The 16,007-nt window shown below is 54.3% G+C and overlaps 1 protein-coding gene across 2 annotated transcripts; it reads left to right on the top strand.

Annotated features, from left to right (window-relative positions):
• Positions 1 to 12,433: 12,433 nt before the first annotated feature.
• On the top strand, positions 12,434 to 14,430 carry LOC141917652 (retinal homeobox protein Rx2-like). Of its 2 annotated transcripts, none has more exons than XM_074811016.1 (3): positions 12,434 to 12,728; positions 12,822 to 13,042; positions 13,754 to 14,430. In XM_074811016.1, exons 1-3 carry the CDS (start codon positions 12,461 to 12,463, stop codon positions 14,204 to 14,206), a joined length of 942 nt encoding a protein of 313 aa, XP_074667117.1. In that variant the 5' UTR covers positions 12,434 to 12,460; the 3' UTR covers positions 14,207 to 14,430. The 2 variants fall into 2 exon arrangements, with proteins under 2 accessions (XP_074667117.1, XP_074667116.1); XM_074811015.1 differs by having other exon boundaries at positions 12,822 to 13,054.
• The last annotated feature ends 1,577 nt before the right edge of the window (positions 14,431 to 16,007 follow it).

The raw sequence follows: 16,007 nt of genomic DNA, 5'->3' as shown, positions 1-16,007 counted from the left end.
CTGAGAGCTGGGCTGTCATGTAGCCTCCACACACCCTCCCTGTGCTCTAGACTGTGCTCTCTGTGTAGGGCTGGCACAAGACTGTGTTTGTAGGAGAGAAGGCTGGCGGTTCCAACCTCGAACTTCCTTGAACCTGCCTGTGAGGTACCTGCAGCCGTTGGGTGGCACAGGTCAGTACGAGGCTGCCGTGTTGCTCACCACAAATCCCACCTGGGTCAAGGCATGATTAACTCTGATTTTGTATGTAACTGCTGCGTTATAGGTGATCAAGGCATGGTGAACTTTGATTTTGGATGTAACTGCTGCGTTATAGGTGATCAAGGCATGGTGAACTTTGATTTTGGATGTAACTGGTGCGTCATAGGTGATCAAGGCATGGTGAACTTTGATTTTGGATGTAACTGCTGCGTTATAGGTGATCAAGGCATGGTGAACTTTGATTTTGGATGTAACTGGTGCGTTATAGGTGATCAAGGCATGGTGAACTTTGATTTTGGATGTAACTGGTGCGTTATAGGTGATCAAGGCATGGTGAACTCTGATTTTGTATGTAACTGCTGCGTTATAGGTGATCAAGGCATGGTGAACTCTGATTTTGTATGTAACTGGTGCGTTATAGGTGATCAAGGCATGGTGAACTCTGATTTTGTATGTAACTGGTGCGTTATAGGTGATCAAGGCATGGTGAACTCTGATTTTGTATGTAACTGGTGCGTTATAGGTGATCAATCACCACGTCAGGGCTGGATTCACCTACCAAAGGATCTCTGCCCATAGGCATAGACAGATTTCATGACAGGGTAAGTTAGACATAAGGAAAGCAGTACATCACGCAGTGATGCTGGAAGACAGTTTGGCTCCCCTATGGATTAGTCTGTGAGCTTTGATCTCTTTTGTTTAGTCAGACTTCATATAAACAGATGTTTAGACTGTCTGTTTTCTGCTTACACCTGTGTATCATGTATGTGTAAAGAACTCTGTATTATATTGCACCTGTAACAAATGGATCTGACTGACTACATCAGATGCACCGTCAGGGTCAAAGAGTACTACCGGGCACTAGGACTCTGTTGCCTGTGCTGTTGAATTGTCAGAGTAGTGCCTGTCCCAGTTTTGGCCTGGGCATTCTCCCAAGCAGTTCCCAGGGCCAGTCTGGGGGTTAGGACAGGCATTCCCAGGAGCCAGTTAGATGGGACCACCCTGTTTGGTAGGGCGAGAGAGTTCAATAGCATCGCAGTGGGTTGTTTCAGGCCAGCTGGCCTTGGGGCAGGAGACTAGTGCCAGGCATATTTAATTTACTAGGATAGTAAATCAGTTGCTTCTGTGTTCTCAGAGATCCTAAAAGGGTGGCTGAACACTTGCAGAGACCTGGAAACTGTGGAGATGAAAGTCATCAGGAGAGAGGCTGTCCAGTGCAGTGCAGGTTTGCCAGGGTCCAGTGGGGCTTTCGGTATGTGTTTGTTCGAGCCCGTGGCCCCAGCTGTCCTGCCCATGAGATCTGCCTGTCTTGGGTGCTCTCTGTGGTCCCAGGCGTGTTCTGATGCAGGGTAGTGCTGCTCTCGTTGTCAGAGCCATGTCTGGCCTTGGGTGAGTAACAGTCCCATGTGTGCGCATGCTGGGACAGAAGGGGTCTGCACACCCTGCTCACACTCTGATTGTGAGCTGCTGTCTGAAGCCAACAGACACCGTGCGTTTCCAGCACCATGCTTCTGGTCTTGACTTTCAGAAGTGAGTGCTTGGACCTGCAGGCTTGCTGGATATTTGGACACTTGCAGCATTAGCCTGACTTTAAGAACATCCTGTGGGAAAATCTTCTGGTCTCTCCATGTGAGAAAATAAGCTTTACCTTATTTCCACCAGACTTTAAAAAAAACCCCAACAAGTAAAATCAGAAACTTAATCCTCCATTTCCATTTCAGATAAAAGTAACAGAATCAGATCTGTCAAATTTTAGAAGATAAGAGGCCATACCTATCTGATGTGCTTCTTGGCTTGTTGTTGAGCAGCCCTGCCCTGCTGAAGCTCATACTAGGTCTGCTCCAAGGCAGGCTAAATGCCAAGTGGGTAGAGGCAGGTGACTTGGGCAGAATTGTACTGCTTTCGACTATGTCTGAATATGTCCTTCTCTGAACCCCCAAACTGTGGTGTGCATCACATCTCAGACTTCAGTAGGACAGGGGGCTTTGGTGCAAGAATGTGCCAAACAATTGTTCACATGGCCAAAGTGGCCTTTGTGTATGCTGTATGGGCCTCTCTCCACACCATACACAGTAGTGTGCAGTGATGAAGCCTTCACTTACAAATAGTTCTAAAGAAAAGAACATGTGGGATTGTCTGCTTAGTACTTTTATTGCTCAGTAATTAACCCAGTATCTTTTTTTATCATCATCTACTGCTACTTGGGAGAATTTCAAAAGAGCTAACTCATCCACTAGCTAGCACTGGCTGATTAAAAGCTTAACACATCTTTTCCTGCTACACAATCAATAAAGAACACTTTGGCTAATTGGGATATTGTTTCTAGCTCCCACAGATCTGAGAGCAGCAACCCTTACCCAAAGGGGTCAAGAGACGTCCTCGCCCATTTTAGCCACATAGTAGTAATGATCATGGGGAGAAATCAGGTTAAAGGGAAGTACGGTTATTGCAAACATAAAGCTGTGCAGCTATATGTAGCAGTAAATAGTGGCTATTCAGTCAAGCATCCCCGTCTGCCTGTCCTTGCTAAGGCCTGAAATGACACAGACATTGCTCATATATGTCCCTCCATTCATTCTTGCATTCATTCATTCATGCAAACCCAAGACCCCTCTCACTCGCAGAAACACCTCCTGCTGACAGCATTGCTGCTTATTCATATCAGGCCTTTGCTGCTGTCATGCTTCATTTTGAAGATGTAATGAGGCATTAATGCTTATCTTTGATGTGTGAACTGTGTCAAAATATCCTGTTCTTCTGAGCTCTGGATCCATCAGAATCCACCATAAAATGTGAACAAAATGGCCATTGTTTGAAAAATTGACATAGCCCCACTGCTAGAGCATTTCAGCGGGCAGGCAGGAAGCAAGTGTGTGCAGCACTTACTGCATCTCAACCCTTTTAATTGCTTAACCAGTTCCTTCTCCCATCTCCTTCTGGTTTCTCAGACTCACACCAAACTTCCATCCTCTCTTTTGTTGTCTAAGTCCTCCTATTACCCCACTTACCAGCTCTGCAGCGCTGCTCTGGTTATGTGCCAGGCAGCCCCTGCTCCTCATCACGACTCACAGAGGCCAGCCAAAGACCTAGATATAATTTAGGCGTGGGTTGGGGAAGATGGGGACCTTTTTTCCAGTAATTCTTCCCTAAGTTTAATACATCCTCAGGAAGGCTTAAGTTTAGTGCTGATACCTAAAATTACCCACCAACAAATGATTTGGGGAACGGTACCCACACAGTTTTTCTAAAGCTATTGCTTCATCGACCAGATCGCACAACAGATGACAGTCTAGGCAGTGTATTGCAGCACATATTATTTGTTGGATACAACGAATTTGTAGTGGATTTCCTGCAGTATCATCAAGTTACCACAGTTAACACATACAGCAAAGATTTCTAAAATGGCAAGTGACGCTGAGGGCTTCAGTTCTGACACTGCTGAAACTCTTCAAAGAAATGTAATTGACGTTGTCTGAAAAATCTCAGCACTTGTATGCTGGATTCACTTTGAAAAACCTGTGCATATGTTTTCGGTTCTCCCTAAAACAAACGAACAAAAAGAGACTCATTGGTAGATCCTGGAATAGCAGCAGTATGTACTCTTATGTACTGTTTTTATTTTCTGCTTTTTGTATCAGAGTGAACTGGATGAGAATCAAATACAGATGGCTGGAGATGATGTGGGGTTGCCAGAAGACCTTCAGAAGATGGTGGAAGAAGACCAGGAGGAGGAAGAGGACAAGGACTCTATCCTGGCACAGCTGCAGAACATCCAGAATATGGACATGGATGCGATCAAAGAAAAGGCACAAGCCACCTTCACCGAAATCAAACAGGCTGCTGAGCAGAAATGTTCTGTGATGTAGAAGAGACACCACTGTCCAAGGGCTGGGAATTCAGTCTTGTCTCGCAGGGGCTGCAGAGTGAGGTCACGCAGAGGAATGCACTTAGCTCTATAGCATTAAATGTACATATAGAAAAGTGAGAGAGAGAGACTTTAAAACCCCGAGGGGGGTGTCAAAATTTACCTGCTGTGACTGCTTAGTGCGAAGTTAGAACTGGTCCTTGCTTTTTAACATAATATTTTTCCCCATGGAAAAAAAATTACTTCAAAAAAGCTAATATTGGAGAAAAAATGTGCCTTTTTCCATTTTTTTCCAAAAAGTGATCAGTATGCTATTAAATATGTATTTTTTAGCAAAATTGTGCTTCTGATGCATAACATATAGGTTATTTAAAACTGCTTTCAGAAATCAAGACATGGATTTCTAATCAAAACATGTCTGTTCCAAACCTTTTGAAACAAACCCAGTACTCAAATGTTGACATTTTCTGCAAAAACTTTTTTAAAAAATGGTTTTGACCATCTCTGTATTAAATACTGCAAAAGGCAAAAAGTGAAGCATATAAGTCTACAGCTTGGGACAAAAATGTCACCGTATATAGAACTGAGTGGGAACTTGTAGAAAACCAAGTCTTGGCAGCTCTCAGCGAACCATGGTCCGTCAGCAATGCAGACTTCTCCAGGCTGCTTTAATTTCACAGCTTCTCGATCTTGCAGCTCGAATGGCAAGTGACAGCAGTGTCCCTCTGCTTGGCTGCTACGTGTGCCAAATTCTGAGGCTTGGGGTATGAGCAGATAATTGCATAGGCTAAAATGAGCTCACCACATTGATTCCAGGAGTTACCTCCGTACAAGGCTATATGTAAATCTGGCCCACCTGGAAGATGATGCCAGGGTAGGGCACCTGAACCCTGAGAAAACTCTTGGCTTTCTCTAGTGCTAAATCTGATGAGTCTGTGGGACAGGCAGGGCCCGGTTCAGTGGTTGTAGATTCAGGACCAAGCAAGGTTTTCTTTGCTGTTGTTCAGAGTTTTTTTCTGGGGAAGACCTCAGTAGGTGCTGGCCTGGTTGCCTCCCACTCACCAAAAGCGGAGCTGCTGATGGCTGACGGTGGGAGGAGCGCGGCCCCACACCCAGCAGCTGGCTGGTCGAGGGATGGCTGCTGCGGCCCGCAGCGCTGCCGGCCCGGGAGCCCCACGCAGCCTGGGCAGCCGTGAAGGGCCGACAGCAGTCATCGCCACCGGCCCGGGGAGCAGAGCCCTGTGCTTAGGGCAGACAGAAGCATCAGTCTGTCTCTGCGCTTGCATAGCCAGAACAGTTATCACCACCATAACCCCCCAAAAGCTGTACGGCCCTTGCACAGGGATGGTGTAGACAATGCTGCTCCCGAGGGGCTCAGATGCTCTGTAAAATGAAGGACTTGGTAAGTTCTCCAAAAGCTACCCTGTCAGTAAAATTTGCAGATGAATACACGTAGCACCTTCCTACAGGTTTATAAGTCTCTTTCTCTCTCTCTCTCTGATTCCACCCAATCAAGTAAAAATATTCATTTTAAATGAATAAACGCACTAAGTATGGTTTGTCCTCCCTTCCTCCCTTCCTCCCTTCCTCCCTTCCTCCCTTCCTCCCTTCCTCCCTTCCTCCCTTCCTCCCTTCCTCCCTTCCTCCCTTCCTCCCTTCCTCCCTTCCTCCCTTCCTCCCTTCCTCCCTTCCTCCCTTCCTTCCTTCCTTCCTTCCTTCCTTTTCCTGTATTTTCACTCTTTTTCTCTGCTCTGCTCCCCTCCTCCCTCTCACTGTTTCTTCCTTGATCCTGGCATCAGGTCTTGGTCTGTGAGGTGCAAAAGGCACAGTTACAATGCACTCCAGATGTGAAATCCACTGAGCCCCTTTGCCTGGGCCGGGCTGCATCCTCCATCCTCCAGCGGTGGCTCTGCCAACCCCGGTGACTGACCGTGACTTGCTGGGAGCAGCTGGGTGATCCGAGGGAGTAGCTTTCTGGAGGGTCCCGTCACCAACAGGGAGGATCCGCTGGGAGTTGCAGCAGCCAGCCAGGTGTCCCCGGTACTAGGTACAGGAAAAACGCCTGCCTTTGTACCTGGCAACGTAAACCAGGTCTTGTAAACACCTTCACTGCCTCCATTGGTCACTCCCTGGGCGCATTCAGAGAGCCGGACCTGTTCATCCTATCTGGCAGTCCCAAGAAAATACACCTTTTCTTCTTCCTCACTTCTTTCTTAAAACCCACAGAAGTTGTCGAGTTTACCTTCCTTGCTTTTTCCAGAGGATGCCCTGGTCTGTTCCGAGCGGGGTCAGTGGCTCTGTATCGTAACAGGTCATTTCTCTAGCGGAGAATCGCTCTCTGCAGCGCGTTCATCAAGCATCGGAGCTGGCAGTGCTCACTCCATCTCAAACACTCCGCCTAAAACCACCAGGACTTTTGATCCGATTTCTGTCTCTTGGGTTCCTTCTCTCGCATGTCACCAGAGAATTTAATTATCTATGCGGAAAGACAAGTGGGCTCTTTTAAGAGGCCTTTACATAAAGTAGTTAAAATAGCCGCCAGTTCAGCTCAACCAGCCTTTGGTTTGTAAGGATCAATCCATTTCCCTCTGGTAAGTGTCTCCATACTGTTCTGCTACTTTACAGACTGAGTTGTCTTATCTATAAAATACCAAAGTAAACAAGCCTAAGGCTTTTGACCCTTGAATTAAAATGTGCCTGGGACATCCTGAAAATCTTACTGAAAGCAGCTGGTGGTTTAAAGGAGCTAATTAAATTCGTCAGCACATATAGAATCAGCATTTTCATGGTTTAAAGGGTCAGAGAAGAAAGTACAGTTAGAATCACCAAACAAGCGATTAATGCGATTCCAAAAAAATGTCAGGGCCGGCAGAGGCACGCGGGGCTGGGAGGGGGCCCTGCCATGCACAGTGCGGGATGCTCCCCAGCCCTGGCAGCGGCTGCAGCCGTGCTCATCTGCTGCTGGGAGGGGAGTCGGCTGCCTCGGGCTCCGCTCTTAGAGCCAGAGCCGTAAAACCTCTGTCTGCAGCGGCAGAGCTGGGCCACGTCCCAGGAGGGGCTGTTTTCTGAGCTCCTGAGTTTCCCTCTGGCGCTGGGGCCAGGGCTGGCCCTGCCCTGGGGCTGGCATCAGACTGTGCACAGGAGCGGTGGGGCCCATGGGTCGCGGCCGCGTGGGGGGCCAGCGCCCTTCCCACAGACCCCCCCGAGAGCCCCCACGCGGGGTGTCGCGATGGCCAGGGCACAGCGTGTGTGTGCACGTGTGTGCACGTGCGTGTGTGCTGGCACGCGTGTACAAGGGTGCACTTGTGCATGTCTGTGTGTGTGTGTGTGCGTGTTGTGTGTACATGTAGGTGTGCATGTCTGTGTGTGTGCATCTGTGTGCATGTTGTGTGTACATGTAGGTGTGCGTGTGTCTGTGTGCATGTTGTGTGTACATGTAGGTGTGCGTGTGTGTGTGTGCGTGTTGTGTGTACATGTAGGTGTGCATGTCTGTGTGTGTGTGCGTGTTGTGTGTACATGTAGGTGTGCATGTCTGCATGTGTGTGTGTGCGTGTTGTGTATACATGTAGGTGTGCATGTCTGTGTGTGTGCGTCTGTGTGTGCGTGTTGTGTGTACATGTAGGTGTGCATGTCTGTGTGTGTGTCTGTGCATGTTGTGTGTACGTGTAGGTGTGTGTGTGTGGGTGTTGTGTGTACATGTAGGTGTGCATGTCTGTGTGTGTGTCTGTGTGTGCGTCTGTGTGTGCGTGTTGTGTGTACATGTAGGTGTGCATGTCTGTGTGTGTGTGTCTGTGCATGTTGTGTGTACGTGTAGGTGTGTGTGTGGGTGTTGTGTGTACATGTAGGTGTGCATGTCTGTGTGTGTGTGCATGTTGTGTGTACATGTAGGTGTGCATGTCTGTGTGTGTGTGCGTGTTGTGTGTACATGTAGGTGTGCATGTCTGTGTGTGTCTGTGTGCGTGTTGTGTGTACATGTAGGTGTGCATGTCTGTGTGTGTCTGTGTGCGTGTTGTGTGTACATGTAGGTGTGCATGTCTGTGTGTGTGTGTGCGTCTGTGTGTGCGCGTCCGTGTGTGCGTGTTGTGTGTACATGTAGGTGTGCATGTCTGTGTGTGCGTCTCTGTGTGGGTGTTGTGTGTACATGTAGGTGTGCATGTCTGCATGTGTGTGTGTTGTGTATACATGTAGGTGTGCATGTCTGTGTGTGTGTGTGTGCGTCTGTGTGTGCGTGTTGTGTGTACATGTAGGTGTGCATGTCTGTGTGTGCGTCTGTGTGTGCGTGTTGTGTGTACATGTAGGTGTGCATGTCTGTGTGTGTGTGTGTGTGTCTCTGTGTGCGTGCTGTGTGTGCGCCGCACAGCAGAGGAGCAGATTAAAGCGTTAGGTCACATGGGAGCTACCGCTGGCTGGACCCCACCTGGGATTTGGGTTCTTATCGTTAATAGGATCGCTGGAGCTCACGGCTGTCATCCCATCAAGATAAATGCCTCTAGTGCCCGCTTTTAAGCAATCCGAATTCAATTAGGCTAATTGGAAAACAAGTAAAGAAGGATTGCATTAATGCAGCCCTACAGCATGAACGTCCACGCCTTCCCTCCGGAGGGGTGGCTGAGCGCGGCGAGCCCCCGTGTCAGAGCCCTCGCCCCAGGCCCGTGCCTCTCGCCCCGCCGAGGGCCGTCCCGCTCCCGGAGCAGCCGCCGCTCACGCCGAGCCCGTGGCCGGGCTGAGCACCGGCAGCAGCTCAGTCCATGGGGGCTCGGGCGCGCGGCCGGCTCAGCGCTCTGCGGTGTTCCTGCGGGCTACGGGGTGCCTGGTAAGAGGTGGACAAACACACCCGACTCTCCCAGGGGCAGAAAAAGAAATCTCACCGGAAAAAAAGCAGGAGGTGACTGTCAAGGCATGTGTGATGCCGTGACGGAGGAGGCAGCAGCCTCCTCACACAGCGTGCTTTCAAGAAGGTTCTTAAACTGCACCCTTAGGAACTTCTGGGGAGAAAAAAAGCAAAGCCAGTTTTTTCAGCTTTTAACAATCCGTTGGATGATACAGAGTTTGCAAACTGCAGCAGGACACAGGTTCCCACTGGGCGAATATTTCGCCCTTTTCTTCACTCCCCCTTTTCCTTGCCCCCTCCCCTTGTCGATTTGCTGTCTGCCCTCACAAGTCCTGTTTATCTTTCAGGGAGGGGCTCCCTGCTGCACATCACTGGTCTGGAGAGCGATGTCCCGCATGCAGAGTGACTTCTTCAAATGTCTGCTCTGCAAGGCAGTAATTATTTCAGCTTGACATAAAGAAAAGACAGGAGGAAAGGAAGCAAGAATCTGTGGCATTTTATGATGTGGATTTCATGGTGCGAAGGCACGTCCCATACGTAGGTCTCTGCAGCACCAGTGGGATCAAAACCATTCCCATTTAGTCTTCGCTATGCAGGCTCGGGAAGGAGGCAGAGCAGGCAGCTGTGCTCTAGAGGTTGTGCATCTTGAGAATTTTTGTTAGCTTCCAAACATAATTTCAGCAGTAATTGTTGTAATAATGCATTGAAAAAAACTAAAAAAAGCGATGGAATGGGGTCTTTCTTTTGGGAAGGCAAGTAACAAATCCCACCTTTTTCATTCCCTAATGAATATTCTCAAATTTGATCCTGATTGCCCCTGTAACTTTCCAAAGGTAAATGGTCTTTGCGAAGCTGTGATGTACCACAGTATCGTTCATACGAGTAGGACATACACCCCCGGTGACTCTGTGGCAGCAGGGGATTTAGCTAACAGCCAGTCCATTAGACCCAAAAGGAAATGTTCAGACTGTTACCTTTCTTTGCCATCCTAAACTCTCCGTGTTAGTTTCTGATTATCAGAGGAACCGTTAGACTTCCTCCCTCGCCAGCGCAGCGTGATGCCTCGTGTGTGTGTGTCAGGGCACCACAGCCTGTGCCTGAAGCACGGCAAGAGAGATCTGGAGCTGGAAGAGTCAGAGCTGCTCTCTGCTCTGCTACAGGCTTGTGGGGTTTTTTCATGTTTTTACAGACTGTGACCAAGGGAGTTGATTCCTCTTTTGTCAAGTCCATTCCTGTGCGAGAAGGATGCTGCAGGACAAATGCAGTTCCATACAGCAAATGCACCTGTAATAATCTACTGCTGAGAAGAGAGGAGCCAAGAAGGAAGGTCTCTTGTGTACTCTGGGATGCGTACCCTGCTCTGGGGGTGGAAGATCTTTTGCCGTACATTAGCACTGTGATTAACAGCAAAAAGAATTGAGTCTTATCCCTGTATTTGACAATTTTGACAGGTGCCCTAAAAGCAGCCTCTGTGCCAGGACCCAGTGCCCTTTGAGGCACTTCCTGCCAGACCAGAGTCTGGCTAAATGGGTTTTGCTCCTTCCTCTCACCTTGATATCTTTTTTTGCTACAACAAGCAAAAATGATTCCCAAGTTTGCCCAGGGCTTCTGGAGGGATAGGCATGTTTTGTGCTGGTTGTGAGTGCCATAAAACCCCAGCTCCAAATTAGAAGAAATTAGGGACATTGCACAGTCCATTCATCTTCACTAATAGAGTTCTTGGGAAATACACATGTAGATTAAAGGAACACAATGGACCCTGGCTGATTGCTTTGAGTACCCTCCAATGCCCCTACAATGGTATTGACTTGCTTTTCATATCGTGCACAAAAGCCACACTAACCTTTTCTTGTCTCTTCTGTTGGCCTCTTCCCTCTTTGCCAACGGATGGCTGAGTTCTTTCGGCCGCAGCCCACCCCCGCCAGAAGCAGTCAGTGAAGGCAAACCTCACCTGGAGCTAGCAGGAAAAGCTGAGCACTTCTAAAAGGCATTAACTTTGGGACATCAGACCGTAAACCTTAAAGAGGAGTGGGCACTGGCAGAGGCAAGCGCTGCCAATCTTTGTTTTCCTCTGGAAAAATTTACACAAAATGCATCCTGTCGGGGCGGGGAGAAACAAAAATGAAGATTTGTTGAGACAGGTCATACCGTTTGTTAGACTAGCTAATATATTTGGAAGAAGAAGCAGCAGTGGTGTTTTTCATTCACATACACTCTCCTCAGGCTTGAAACAGAAGCATCACCAAAGCTAACTGCAGGCTGAAACCCACTCTGGACGTGACTGTGTTTGTCACCGAAACCAGCTGGGATAAAAGATGGCTGGTGTCTCAGAGCACCCGGCGAGTGCTAGCATAAAAACTGACCAAGTGACGGGAAGAGAAAAGCAGAAAAAATACTGATGCAGGAAGGACTGTGCTGGAGGCAGGAGATGTGGTGCCACTGCTTGGCTCGTACTGTGCTGAGCCCATGTCCTCCCCAGGCCAAGTGCAAAGCAAGGTGTGGGATTTGGCTCTCTGCCTTACTTCCCAAAGCGTTTTGTGGATCTCCCACGCCACCATGCCCTGCCCTCCGGCCTCGCGGCCCCACGCAAGCCGTGGATGACAGCGTCACAGAACTCTTCTCACAGGGACTGTCTTATACCAACACATCGGAAAATTTCCTCAGAACTCTTGCCTAGCGCTGTCCCTGACTCCTGAAGGCCGGAAGGCAGAGCCACCTCCTTCACACGTCCCCAGCACCTGTTCTCGCCAACAGCCCGCACACGTTTTCACCTGGTCTGTAAACCCGGCTTTGAAGGCAGCCAGATGCCGGGACAGGGGACCAGAACATCGACTTTTTACCCCATGCATCTGGCACAGAACGGTGCCACGGCGTCCTCCTGCACGTCACCTTTTGTGAGGCCACCTCCTCTTTTGTGATGCTGCCCGTGAACCCGATGCGCTTCAGAACCGCCTGGGACAGATGCGGGCTGGGGCTGTCAAGCGAGAGGAAGTGGCCCTGAGAGCCCCCAGCGCAGGGGACCGAACCGGGCACCCACTGCCCTCCGCCCCGGCCCCCGCCTCCGGGGCTCCCGGCCCTCCCCAGCCCCCCCAGGGACCCCCCCGCTTCCCGAGCGGCTCCCGCCGGTCCGGTCAGTCCCCTCGCGCCCGGCGCTCCGGCAGCCGCCCGCCCCACGGCGATTTCCGACGGCCCGAGGCTCCGGCTGCGCGGCTCGGCAGGTCGCCCGCCCCGGGGCCAGCGCCCCCCCCCGCCCCGGGGTGGGGGAGGTCGGCCCGCCCCGCCTCGAGGGCCCCGGATGGCATCGCCCGGCGCCGTCCGTCCGGGGCCGGGCCCGGCGGGGCGGGGCGGCCGCGGGGCCCCGGGGATGCCCTGCCCCCCCCCCCCCCCGGCCCCCCCCCCCCCCCCCGCGCCGGGCCGGAGCGGCGCGGGGGCCTCGCCTTCCCTCTGTCCCGCCGCCCCCCGGCACTCCTCCCCCGCCCCGCGGAGCCCAGCCCGCCGGGCCGCGCCGCGCCGCGCCAGAGCTGCCCGCCCCGGGGCCGGGAGCGCAGCGCCGTGCCGGGGCCCCCATGCACCCCCCCGGCGCCCCGCTCGCCATGGCCGAGGGCGCGTTCTCGCTGTCGGCTCAGGCGGCGCGGAGCCCCGGGGGGAACCCGTCGAGGCTGCACAGTATCGAGGCCATCCTGGGGTTCACCAAAGAGGACGGGCTGCTCGGCCCCTTCCCGCCCGACGGCAGCGCCAAGGAGGGGGACAGGCGGGGGCCCCGGCACTGCCTCCCCAAGATGCCCGGAGAGCCGCCGCCGGCCGAGCCCCAGGGCCGCGCCGAGCGCTTCCAAGGTGAGCGCGGCGGGCGAGAGGCGCCGGGTGGCGAGCGGGTGGGTGGGCCCTCGGGGATCGCCCTGCCGGTGACCCGCCTGCCTTCCCCTCCAGAGCCGTTCTGCCCCGGCAGCGCCAGCCCCGAGCTGCCCGCCGGCAGCAGCGGCGAGGGGAAGCCGTCGGACGAGGAGGAGCAGCCCAAGAAGAAGCACCGGCGGAACCGCACCACCTTCACCACCTACCAGCTCCACGAGCTGGAGCGCGCCTTCGAGAAGTCCCACTACCCCGACGTGTACAGCCGCGAGGAGCTCGCCATGAAGGTCAACCTCCCCGAGGTCCGCGTCCAGGTAACGCCCGACGGCAGCGCCCGCCTCGGCCCGGTGCCGCGCTCCCGGCACCGGGAGCCCCCGCACAGCCCGGCGCAGCCCCGCGTTCCCGGCGCCGGGAGCTCCCGGCACGGCCCGGCCTGGACCCTTGATCCCGGTGGCCCGAGCAGCCTGGCCCCGGTGTGCGGACGGCCCCGCTGCCCCCCGCCCACGGGCCCGTGAGCCCAGCCCTGCCCCGGCACCGCTGGCCCCGGCCGGTGCGTGGCTGAGCGGCCCCGGGGACACCACAGAGCCCGGGGCCATCTTCCCTTTGGTGGCCGCAGAGCGGCCCCTGTGCCCAGGCTGGCCGCTGGCCACTGCCCCTTGTCTGGCGTGTCCCGGCCCGGGGCAGCCGAAGCCGCCGTGCGCCAGCATGGTGGCTAGCGGGTGGCTAGCGGGTGGCCGGGCCGGGCGGGTGGGCAGTCAGGGCAGGCCAGCTCGGCCACGGGGCTTTTGCTGCGCTGCGTCTGCGGTGCTGCTCCCCGCCGAGCGCGGGGCTGCGGGGGGCCGAGCCCGCGGGGAAGCGCCGCTGAACCTGCTCCTGCCCCGGCTCGGCACGGCACGCCATCGGCTGCAATGTCGTGTCTCCCTCGCTCCACTTCGTGTGTGCCGCTGCACCCAGGGGAGAGCCTCTGCCTTCCGTGCCGTCCCGTGGCCCGGCTCACGTGGCTGTGCTTGCAGGTGTGGTTTCAGAACAGACGGGCCAAGTGGAGGCGGCAGGAGAAGCTGGAGGTGACCTCCATGAAGCTGCAGGACTCACCCATCCTCTCCTTCAACCGCTCACCGCAGGCAGCGCCCATGGGCCCTCTCAGCAGCAACCTGCCCCTGGAGACCTGGCTCAGCCCGCCGGTGCCCAGCAGCACAGCCCTGCAGAGCCTGCCCGGCTTCGTGGCCTCGCCGCAGAGCCTGCCCGGCAGCTACACGCCACCGCCCTTCCTGAACTCTCCGGCCGTGACCCACACGCTGCAGCCCCTGGGGGCCATGGGGCCGCCGCCGCCTTACCAGTGCGGGGCCACCTTTGTGGACAAGTTCCCCTTGGACGAGGCAGACCCGCGCAACACCAGCATTGCCGCCTTGCGGCTGAAGGCCAAGGAGCACATCCAGTCCATCGGCAAACCCTGGCAGACGATCTGAACTCCCTCTTCAGCACCTGGGAGGAACCCCCCCACGGGGAAGACTGATCCTGGGACGCCCAAGGGACGCCCTCGCCCTGCGCTGGCTCCCTGGACGGCCAGGCACGGGAGAGCTGTCCCTCGCGCCAGCCTTTCCCCCACACCTTGGCTTGCTTTGTATTCTGTGGTCCTTTTAATTCCCTTTTCTACGTGCCCTGCAGAATTAGGGGTCTGATCATAGCTTAGGAAAAAAAAAAAATCTCTTTTGCTCTCCCTCCTTGGCTGGACGCTTTAGTTGCAATAAAAGCTGCAGTAGGGCGAAGAGCTGTGTCAGGTGGCTGAGAACTGAGGCCTGCATTACCTGGGGAGGGCTCTCTGCTTTTGCACCGTTAAATGGCACAGCTTGCCTGAAGGCTGTGCACGGCGTCTGCACCCCAACGGGCTGCGCGGGCCGGACCGTGACGCGCCCAGGGCTGGGACGGGCCTGGCTGTGGGCCCCCCTCCAGCAGGAGGACTCTGCCCGAGCCGGCTGTGAGCGCTGGGGGCTGCAGCCCCAAGGTGGGGAGCATGCAGAGCCCCCCGCTCGGCCAGGGGGGGCCAGGCGCAGTGCTCCCACAGCCGCCTTCTGGGGCAGCCCCGGGTTCAGCTGGGATCTGCCCGCCCCTGCCCCAGCGCGCCAGGGTGGGTGCCAGCCCCCCAGCCCTCACTGCCCCCGCAGAGGAGGGGACCGGTGGTGCTGCAGGGCCCTGTGCCCCCCAGCCCAGCTGCCCGTGGCAGGACAGAGACGCCCGGCTGGGTGTCCGGAGCTGTCAGCAGGGTCCCGCTGCCTGTGTCCTGCCCGGTGCAGCCCCCGCATGCTGGCACGGCGCTGGGCTGCCCTCGCTCCCCTGCCCACCCAGTGCCCATCCACAAGCTGCCGAAACTAAAACTGTGGCATCTTTATTTTCCATTATCTCCGTTACTGCCTGTAATGGGGCTGAGAAGCTGTAATGAAACACCCCTTCTCCTCCACTGGGCACGGGGTGCTCTACACACTCTGGAGGTTGTGGCAATTAACGTTTCTCATTAGGGAAGAGAGAAGGATGCACAAGCGCCCTCATTGTGTCCCAGGGATGATTCAATGCAGACTGGGAGACCTCTCCTTTCACCATTTCCCACTCGTTGTGGCCAGACAAAGGCTGGCATCTAATTATATTTTCACAATCTGTGCATATCTTTTAAGAGTCCTGTCAGAAACAAGTATGTCAGCTTTGTTCAGCTTCACTTCAGAGAGCTTTTTAACCTTAGGCAGCAGTTTCTAAACATCCCTTAACAGCGTTCTCCACAGCAGCCCCCATCTATTGTCTGGAGAGCTTCTTTTACAGATAATAAGAGGAATCCCTCTATTTTGAAATGCCTTTTCCTCTCTCCCCAGCCTCCCTGCAGATCCAACCTGCCTCTCTGGACCAGAGCAGACGCTGTGCCTGGCCCCCAGGCTTCCTTCTCCTGAGCTGTGCTGGTTCAGTGGGGTGCAGGGAGGCCCAGGGATTGGGCCCTGCTGAATTCGGGGGGGATGTAGCCCTGCTCGAGCCAGACCCTCCGGCTGGGCTCTGGACCTGTCCGTGCCTCTGTGTGTCTGTCCGTGGCGGTGCCCAGCCTCCCCGGCACTCTGCAAGGAAGTGCTGTGCTGGCAGGAGAAGAAAGTGCTGTCACTGTCGGGACCGGAGAGGTATTTTGCTAACTTCTAGTAAGGAGACCTGAGTAAACTTCTGGGGCAGAGGGGGAGAACAAAACCTGTGTTTCTGCAGTTCTGAGGTCTTACTCCAGCGGCCCTTTCAGAGGTG

Source organism: Strix aluco, chromosome W (assembly GCF_031877795.1).
Source record: "Strix aluco isolate bStrAlu1 chromosome W, bStrAlu1.hap1, whole genome shotgun sequence".
Taxonomy (NCBI): domain Eukaryota; kingdom Metazoa; phylum Chordata; class Aves; order Strigiformes; family Strigidae; genus Strix; species Strix aluco.
Note: the sequence above shows the minus strand (reverse complement) of the source record. Positions and strands in the feature narration are given on the sequence as shown.